This window comes from Budorcas taxicolor, chromosome 1, assembly GCF_023091745.1.
Source record: "Budorcas taxicolor isolate Tak-1 chromosome 1, Takin1.1, whole genome shotgun sequence".
NCBI classification, from domain to species: Eukaryota; Metazoa; Chordata; class Mammalia; order Artiodactyla; family Bovidae; genus Budorcas; species Budorcas taxicolor.
Genome location: NC_068910.1, coordinates 201,325,644 through 201,335,918, shown reverse-complemented (window position 1 = coordinate 201,335,918; position 10,275 = coordinate 201,325,644). Strand labels below are relative to the sequence as shown.

General features: G+C 39.6%; 1 protein-coding gene across 1 annotated transcript in view; it reads left to right on the top strand.

Annotated features, from left to right (window-relative positions):
* Window positions 1-5,769: 5,769 nt before the first annotated feature.
* Window positions 5,770-10,275, top strand: part of ACP3 (acid phosphatase 3) — a 55,024-nt gene continuing 50,518 nt past the window's right edge. Inside the window, exon 1 of the mRNA XM_052646969.1 lies at window positions 5,770-5,895. Within this exon, the coding sequence (XP_052502929.1) occupies window positions 5,770-5,895 (126 nt within the window). The remainder of the gene's footprint in view (window positions 5,896-10,275) is intronic.

Here is a 10,275-nt window from a genome sequence, read left to right as displayed (position 1 = left end):
CAGTTCTAACTGTTGCTTCCTGACCTGCATACAGATTTCTCAAGAGGCAGGTCAGGTATTCTGGTATTTCCATCTCTTTCAGAATTTCCCACAGTTTATTGTGATCCACACAGTCAAAGGCATAGTGATGGTTATTTCATAATGCATGCTAATATCAAATCACTATGTAGCTCATTTGAAACTAACATCATATTGTATGTCAACTACATCTCATTTTTTTAAACAACGTGAATATTATAGGACACAAATCAGTAGCCAGATAAAGAGATTCATAGGGCAAGGTATAAGAAAGATGCATGCCCACTCCAGTCAGACATGCCACTCTCCCCACTCTCCATGTATTCACCAACCGGGAAGCTCTCTGAACCCTGTCTTTTCTAGGGTTTTATGTAGATTTCATTACATTGGCACAGTTGATTAAATAATTGTTTTTTGGCAATTGATTCAACTTCTAGCCCCTCTCTCCTGCCCCGAGGTCAGGTGTTAGGAAGGAAGTCCCAATACTCTAATCATATGGTTGATTCTCCTGGGAGTGAACCCCCACCTTTGCATAAGACCCAAATGCCACCTTCCCTGAAACAGTTTCAGGAACTGAGCACAAAAGACCAAATATTATCCCAGGGGTCTTGTCCCTCAGAAGATTCCAAGGGTTTGGAGATGAAAGCCAGGAACTATGGAATAAGAAAAAACTATATATCGGAAATAAATATTTGGTCATTCAGGTCACCAAATATATGTTTTTTCTATAAATTACAGTATTGTACATGCAAGGTAGACTATTACAAAGCATGTGTGCCCTATTTTTTCTGCCAGCACCTGAACAATGGGCCGCCTTTCTGGGATACAGTTTCAGAAAGACTGGACCTGTTCTTCAGAGCTCCCTCTTAGGTGTGAGTCACTTTTTGCTCTGTTTTCTCAGGTTGGTTAGTCCTAAATGTAAGAAAAGCAGTTTTATTACAAGGGGCAAGGTTTATGAGGAAGGCTAGGTTGTATTGTCCAAATAGATGCAGTCAGCTTTGTTTCATCTAAAAGTACTTGGTTCCTTTCCATTCTCCACACATCAGTATACTCCTCCAAATGTGGCTTCATCCCACCCAAACATGTGTTTCCTTGTAGAGAGAACAAGGGAAAGTTAGATAATTTAATTTTAAAACAAAAAAATTATCTCATCTTCCATTCTTAGAGTCACATCAGGGAACCAGGGAGAGGACAGTGATGTACTCACTTTGGGCACATAATTTAAGGGGGTGCCAAAAACCTCAGTAATCAAGATAAATATTGTTACACAATATTTTAAAAAATAAAAACTAATATAAAACAACCTAGATTTGTTTTAAATATCAAAGATTTAAATAAAGACAGTATGACTGATAATTTTCCTCTTGCCTGCTGCTGCTGCTGCATCATGTCAGTTGTGTCCGACTCTGTGCGACCCCATAGATGGCAGGCCACCAGGCTCCCCCGTCCCTGGGGTTCTCCAGGCAAGAACACTGTGTTGGTTGCCATTTCATTCTCCAATGCATGAAAGTGAAAAGTGACAGTGAAGTCGCTCAGTCATGTTTGACTCAGCGACCCCATGGACTGCAGCCTACCAGGGTCCTCTGTCCATGGGATTTTCCAGGCAAGAGTACTGGAGTGGGGTGCCATTGCCTTCTCCATTCCTCTTGCCTAAGGCTCTAGTAATATCTTTCAGGGCACTGTTTCTAATATTATCTGAACCTACCAAACCAGAGTTTCTGGGAGTGAGCCCCAGGGATTTGTATTTTATTAAGCTTCCAGTGTGATTCGTATGCACACTAATTTCTGGAGTACAGGAAAGATGTTCTGGTGATCTCTGAAGTTACACTTTGGTAACATTCCAATGACATAGTCATTGATTATATGAAAGGATATTTCTCTAAATATTATACAGTAAAATAGTTATTTTAAACCAAGGGTCAACAGACAAACACACCCAAAAACCACAAAATAATCAGTTCAGGAGTGAAGAACTTTTACTATAAACACATTTTATATTAAATTTTGCCTTAAAGCAGCTAACATTTTAACAAGATTCTGATACAAAAATTTGCCTTTGGTGGCCACTGTACAGCAGCATCTTCAGGAGAGGTTCCTAAAAGAGCCCCTGCCACTGAAATGTGTGCCTGGAGAACTGGGAAGAGAGAGGACCCTGAAGTCAATGGTTGCTTCAAAGGCATCTCAATCTCGCTCTCTTTCTCCTTTGTATTGCAAACAGAGAAAGCATTTCCAGTAATAAAGAGCATTTCTCTCTGTTAAAAAAAAAAATTGCCTTATATTGACTGTTCATCAGTCAATACTGTATGACCAACAGTCCATAAGACACTGAGAGCCAAATGATAGAATTGTGAAGAGGTAGAAAGCCATTTTCCAGGACTCCAAAATCACTGCAGATGGTGACTGCAGCCATGAAATTAAAAGACACTTACTCATTGGAAGAAAAGCTATGACAAACTTAGACAGCATATTAAAAAGCAGAAACATTACTTTGTCAATAAAGGTCCATATAGTCAAAGTTATGGTTTTTCCAGTAGTCATGTGTGGATGTGAGAGTTGGACCATAAAGAAGGCTGAGTGCTGAAGAATTGATACTTTTGAACTGTGATGCTGGGGAAGACTCTCGAGAGTCCCTTGGACTGCAAGGAGATCAAACCAGTCAATCCTAAAGGAAATCAATCCTGAATATTCTTTGGAAAGACTGATGCCAAAGCTTTAATACTTTGGCCATCTGATGTGAAGAGCCAAGTCATTGATAGACCCTGATGCTGGGAAAAGTTGAAGGCAGGAGGAAAAGGGGATGGCAGAGGATGAGATGGTTGGATGGCATCACCAACTCAATGAACATAACATCTTTTCACCCAGAGATGGTGAAGGACAGGGAAGCCTGGCATGCTGCACTCCATGGGGTCGCAAAGAGTCGGACACAACTGAGTGACTGAACAAGTCAGAGAGTCTAAACACAGCAGTGCTACTTAGGACCAACCAATACACCTATTGATGGAGCTCAACTCCAACTAGACTCTTACTATCAAAGGTCAACTTAGTGGTTTTATAGCCTTTTATCTACCAAGGATCTTGAATTTTTTCCTATAAGAACTTGTTCATTGTCATGGATTCTATGTTACACCACCCAGAGCTCCTTTCATGAGCTGAAGAGTTAATTTCCCCAAGCTCTTGGGAATTTGTTTTCTGGCATCATTCAGCTGTCAATTGCTTTGAGAACTGCCACTATAGAAAAGAGTCATTTCAACCCACAATCATTCTCCTTGCTGGGAACCCCTGCCTCCAACAACTGGCTAACACAAAGTAAAAAGCCTGGCTTGCTTGCACCAATTCAGGACAACTCCAAAAGGCCATCCAACTTCAGAATTCATAGCATAGTCAGCTGAGGCCTTCTCCCTCTTCCCAAGTCTGTTTATTTCTCCTCCCCTTCCTGTTTTGATCCTGAGAGCACTCCCTAATAAATTTCATATATGCAAATCTCCACCAGGAAGTTTACTTTCCAATGAGCCCAACCTGGAACTTCCTCACACTGAATCAATTAGAGCTTGAACACTTTACATATGATAAAAGAAGTACCACAAGGGGAAAAAAGTGATTTAGCCAGTAAGTTCTGCTAATCATTGCCACTAACATGATTGACATGTCATTGGAATGTCAATAAAGACATCCCAGTATTTTTTTCAAGTCTCATTTTCAATAATACCATATCCATATGTTTATGCCAGATGAATTTTTAGGTCTTTACAAGGCTGTATTAATTTAAGGTTCAGGAGACTAAAGAAAATTCTAAAATGGGGTCCATCTGAATTTAGAGCATCTTTCAGATTCAACTGTATGGTGTTCAGAATGACATTTTGATCTTCTCCATTTATAGTTTGATGAACAAAGTAGAATTTAGGATGATGACTAAAATAGAGTAGAAAGAAAAGCCATTCACTTACTCCAACTTGACTTAAGTTTGAGTTGAGATGTATTCAGTTTAAGCAGCCCTTTTCTGGTTCTTTCTATAAAAAGCTATTGTTCTCGTTCTTGCTTGGAAGGATAAAAGGAGCCCAGAGGAGGTGACACAGTGAAAGTAGGGTCTGGCTGAGAGATAGTTTGTCCAACCTAACACAAGATGACACAGATAGGTTAAAGAACTGGAGCCATTATCAGAAATCATGAAGGCTATAGTCAGAATAGTCCCAGGTAACAGTCAAAGGAGATGTGGGTTCCATCCCTGGGTTGAGAAGATCCCCTGAAAGAGGAAATGGCAACTCTCTCCAGTATTTTTGCCTGGAGAATCCCATGGACAGAGGACCATGGCAGGCTACCATCCATAGGGTCACAAAGAGTCAGACAAAACTGAAAGACTGAGCAAGCATGCACATAGCAATCAAAGGGTGAGACAAGGAAGAAGATAGGAGAACAAAGAACTGGCTGATTCTTGAGAAAATAAGGCACTGTGAAGAATCAAGTATCTGGCACTATTGAAGGCACATTGTTCAGAACTAAGCAGGTGGTCAGCAGGTGCTGGAACTTCCTTTCTCAGCTTGCCCAGAATATGTAGCAGGAATCCATGTGGCAACTTTGTCTCTGCCCACCTGGGCAACCTTTCAATTTTCATCTCCTTTTCTCTGCATGTATCTCCTCAATATCTCATGCATTAAAAATGACAGTGGGGACTGGCAGGTGGAGAATTCGACGGTAAAGAGAGGGTCACAAGTTCTCTTAAATGCCAAACCCTAACCATACATGCATTCATTTTCCACAAATATTCCCCCACACCAGAAGAAGCAACAGCTCTCCCATCCGCCACATTCTACGGCAGCCTATGATCACATAACAACAGAGGTCTCCCCAGTGCACTATACTGGAGAATGAGGTGCTCTCTCTGCTGATGGGGTGGGAGCATCCTGACAGGCAGCTCTGCACCAATATCCTATTTTAGCCTGTATGGGGCTGACAGGTTGAGAAAAAAATCTAAATTCCCTCAGCCTGGATTATCCTCTTTCATAGCATCCCTGATTAGATCACTGCTGTAGAAGCAAGGCTGTGACTCACCCAGACTATATGACTCCCGGTCAGAGTTGGTGACTAACAGAACTCTAGGTTAGTTTGTTGTTGTTTTTAAACTGTCAGGTTAGAAAAGGTACTTCTAATCTTAATTTTGGGATACCTCAGATGAGCCCCAAATATCTTAAGGTGTGACTAAAAATTCTCAAAACAAGTTGCTCTTAATTTTCAACTAAAGAATAGGCTACATGAGAGTTTTAGGGAAGAAAGCCATCTTTGGCCTGGAGAATATACCCAAAATATGCTGGTATCTGCAGTTCCTTCCATATTTCTCTTCCTGTAATTCTCAATTACCAAAAAGATTAGGAATCACTAACCTAAGGCTTCCAAAGTTGAGGTGTAATCCTTTCCCAAGTGACAGCCACAAAGCAAATGTATCACACCCCACCTAAAGAAAGGATAAAAATGAGGCAGAAAAGAAATGTCTAGCCATGTGCTATATGACCCTGAGCAACAGCTCTCCCCTGTCTGGGCCTCAGTATTTTAACTTAAATCCAGAAGACCATGAACTCTAACACTCAGCCAAAACTGATCTGACCGGACACAGGCTAAATCCCTCCCCAAGCTACCTGGAGACTGGCTCCTCCCAGTTCCTCCTTCCCTTTCAAACCCTTGGTTAAATAGCTTCCCTTCTAATGGCTTTGCCCTGGAAGCAGCGCTTCCCAACTCTAGCCTGAAGCAGCTCTCCCCAAGATGAGAAATGCTGCCCTCCTCATGGCCAGGGCAACAAGCCTTCACCTTAGCCTGTTGCTTCTGCTTTCCTTCCTGCCAGACCTGGACCAAGGTGTGAGAGCCAAGGAACTGAGGTTTGTGACACTGGTGAGTAGACTTCTCTCATTGCTTTTCCTTTAAATCTGTTTGCTACCAACAGGGTCTGAAAACCAAGTATCAGTTTCATTTTACCCTAGTATAGTCTCCCAGAGACCCAACTCAGAAAGTGAATAAGCAAGTTTTGCAAGTTCCTTGTAAAGAAGAATGAATGTGTCCTAACAAAAGCGTGTTTGGTTTGGCTATTTTTTACTTTGCAATTGTTATTTACCTAATCACTTACTTTACAACTGCCTTAAATGTTTTCCTCCTGATAACCACACAAGAACAGGAGGTGCCTCCTTTAGGTCTGTTTAGCACCAGTAGCTAGACTGGTTTCATTTAGTTTAATGATTATTTGTTGGCAAGCCAAAATACTGTCATTTTCTCAGTTTAATAACCCCTTCCCTTTTTGTTTATCAGGAAACTAGAAAATATATTTATAAGCAGTCATTGAAACATAAAAGTAAAACCCAAGAATTCTAGGATGACTTCCTGAAACAGATATGGTTGATCATTAAAATCATGTTTTTCCCCACACATGTGACATGTTAGGAAGCATGACAAATTATGAAAGGGGGATGGGGAGGCTAATGGATGTTGTCAAGGAAAGAAGATATACTGTTGGCATCATTTTAAAAAGTAGATAGGGAGAGAGTTTGTGAACTTAAGAGGATTAACCACTTTACTAACAGTCCTGAAACTGATTCTTTTATATCTCTTGGTTTCTGTCTTGATCTTTGATTGTCTCTGTTTTTCTATTTCTCTTTTTCCTGTTTCTCTCACTGTCTCTCTGCCTCTGACCCTCTCCATGTACTTTATAGGCTCTCTCCATCTTTTTTTTCTTTATCACACCTATCATTTGATACAGTAGAAGTATGCTGATAAGTATATTTTCTTCCTGAAAGAATATCCAAAACTTTATACTTTCAAGGGAGGTTACCTTTTACATAAAAATTAAACATGAAATTCTTATTTTCTCCAGTTTGCTGTACTCAAAATTTCTTTCTTTCCCTTCTATAGAAAACATTTCATAACAACATGTTTTTGCAAATCATGATTCTTCATCCAGTAAATCTTTACTAGGTCATGAGTCAACAATGAGTGAGAGAGAACCAAAGGAACATATCGTCAATTTATTTACAAAAGATTCACCAGTGTTCACAGAATTCAGGCATCTGTGTTGAAAAAAAGTCTTTATAACATGGAAATCCATGTGAGTTAGACTTTTACTTATATCTGCAGAAACTGCACTGTCAACACTGTGACAAGCTGGCGGAGGGGTAATCTTCGAGATATTACAGTGAACTCGCACCTAACTACATCTGGTCCATTCTCTCCTCCATGTTTTACAACAGCCCAGGCTTGCTTCCCTGGCTAGCAAACTGTTGTAGGTTTCCTTTCTCCCACTCCATTCTTGGTTAACATGTGTTCAGGAACTACAAGTTAATTCTTCCTTAAGAAAAAGCTTACAGAGTTAGCTCTCTTGGAACTAAAAGATTTAACAATCACTATACAAGACTAATGTTAACAATTTTTCCTACCACAGCTTTCTTCCATTAATGGTAGACTGAGGCAACAATACATTTTTCTTTGCCATAAGACTATATCTAAGGACTTAAGCCAGAAGATATCTCTATGTTCTTTTTACTGATTATAGAATATATCTGACTATAAATGGTTCAGTTATATATCCAGGGAATTCCCTAAAAATGATTAGGAGAACCAGAGTGAAAGAAAGATTGTTGTTGCTATATAGTCACTAAGTCCAGTTTTTTTGCAACCCCATGTAGCCCACCAGGCTCCTCTGTCCATGGTAAGAATACTGGAGTGGGTTGCCATTTTTCTCCCCAGGGGATCATCCTGACCCATGGATCAAACCCACATCTCCTGCATTTCAGGCGGATTCTTTACCACTGAGCTACTGGGCAACAGTTCTCAGATTTAGCAAACAAAAATCTCAATGAGATTTTCAATATGAATTATGTTACATTGTCCTCCCAACAACCCTACAAAATAGGGTTACCAGAAAACACAGGATGCCCAGTTAAATTTGTATTTCAGATAAACAGCAAATAGTTTTTTAATATACATATGTTTACATGCAATATTGGGGCATCCTACATTTTTGTTTGCTAAATCTGGGAACTGTTCTAGGAGGTTTTTGTAAAAACCTTATTAACCCTGTTTTCTAGTTGAAGGAATTGAGGCACAAAGAGATTAAGCAACTTGCTCATGGTCACACAGCTAAGATTTGAACCCACGCTGTATGATTTCAGAAACCTGGCCTTAATCACTAGACATATTCTGTTCCTGCCATGTGTGTCTAACCCAGCACATGGAGCTGAGGCCTCCTCATCAAGGTCTGTGTGTTGGCTTCACACATATTCAGCAGTGGTTTTCCACTGCAATCCAAGAAAAATAAATCTTCCTCATTCTGAAAAACTGTTCTTGGCAGAAATAGCAGGGAACTGCCCAGTTCTTGTTCTCTCATGAACAAAGTCACCATGTGCCTTTTGAAACAGGTTCACCAGTGCGTATCTAGTGGAATGCTAGTTTGACAAGATGTTAACAGGTTTTGCTTGATTTTAAAAAATAGGTTTCTATAGTCAAATCAGTTTTGGGAAGAAAATGTGAATTAAACTGTGTTTAAAAGTCTCTTAAATGTGGGATTTTGCAGAGTCTTTAATATTCTAATATAATGTCCTTAAACGTTCTACTTGACCTTTCATCATTTTTCACCAAGGAGAACTGAAGATATTAGATAGTTATCATGTCCACTGGAACGTTAAGCTAACAGGTTATGGTGTTTGCACTCAATTTCTACCACCTGTGAATTCTAATGTATTTTGTCTTGTGGAGACACACTTCTGTGTGTAAGTACACTTGAGGAGGGGTTCCTAGGTGGCGTTAGTGGTAAAGAACCCACCTGCCAATGAAAGAGACATAAGAGATGTGGGTTCGATCTCTGGGTGAGGAAGATCCTCTAGAGAAGGGCATGGCAGTATTCTTGCCTGGAGAATCCCATGGACAGAGGAGACTGGCAGGCTAGAGTCCATAGGGTTGCAAAGAGGTGGACATGACTGAAATGACTTAGCACACACAGCTTGAGGAGGGGAGAAGCTAGAGAGAATAGGCAGGGGATACTACCAAAGGTCAGAAAGAGCACAGTGTGGATCCAGTTAGATCAGAAAGCAATAGAATTGGTGGAAAAAATATCAATTTGTTTTTAAAATTGTGAAGGCAGAGGAATCTCTTTGGGTTGACTGTGTATATTAAGAAAGAGAAAGAAGTCAAAATGACCCTGTTTTCTAATTTTTTTGTTGGGAAAATGATGACATCGTGGAGACAGGATACATGAAAGGGATTAAACATTTGAACTTCTTGAAAAGAAATATGAGAGGGAATTCCCTGGCAGTCCAGTGTATGGGACTCAGCATTTTCATTGCCAAGGTCCCAGCATTCAGTCCCTGGTTGGGATAGATCCTGCAAGTTGCATGATCTAGCAAAAAAAGAATAAAGAGATGTAAATATCAAAGAAATTTACAGTATTGTATATTACACAATCCCATACAATGTAGTGGTTAAAACTGCAGGCTCATGAATCAGACCACTGGGGTTTGAATGCCAGCTCAACCTCTTCCAAGCTGTAGGACTTCAGATGAGTAACTTAACCTACCTGTGTCTTAGTTTCATCAACAGTAAAATTAGGATAATAGTGTTTCATGGAGATATTGTGAGGCTTGAGTTAATATACAAAAGTACTTAGAAGCCAGTCTGGTAAATGCCTTAAAGTTTGCAACTACTGTGTTGTGTTGACTATATAAATACTCTACATATACTCATTCAATTACCTCATGTATGTGTTTTGTTTTTTTAAAACAGTAAACTGAAGCCTGCTTCAGTTTATTTACATGAGCTTCTCTCATTTTTTAAAAAATAATGTTCATATAACCAGTTGACTAAAATGTCAATTTTTTTCTATCTATTCTTTTTATTCTCAAATGATGAAGTATTTACATGTCCTTTTGCTTTTAAATTCAATCAGTTTTCTTCCCAGATTTAGGCCCCTGGCCCAATAAAAACTGGAAAAAGTATATATTTAAAACATGACAAGTTAAACAGATTTTACTCATTTCAACCATTGTTTGACTTCCTAATCTGTTGATCTGCAGGTCTTTTCCTTCTTAACTTTTGATACACACACAGTTCCTTCCTAACTTTTTGCCAGAATGGATTACAGTTGCCCTTTTATCTGCTTTCATCTTCACTGCCCATGTTTGAACAGTACCTTTGATCACAGGCAGGAACTTCACAAGGGTTGTAAACCTCCTTCTCACTTCTATTAACATAAAAATTACAGTTACAGCTACCAAATTATAAGCATCCACT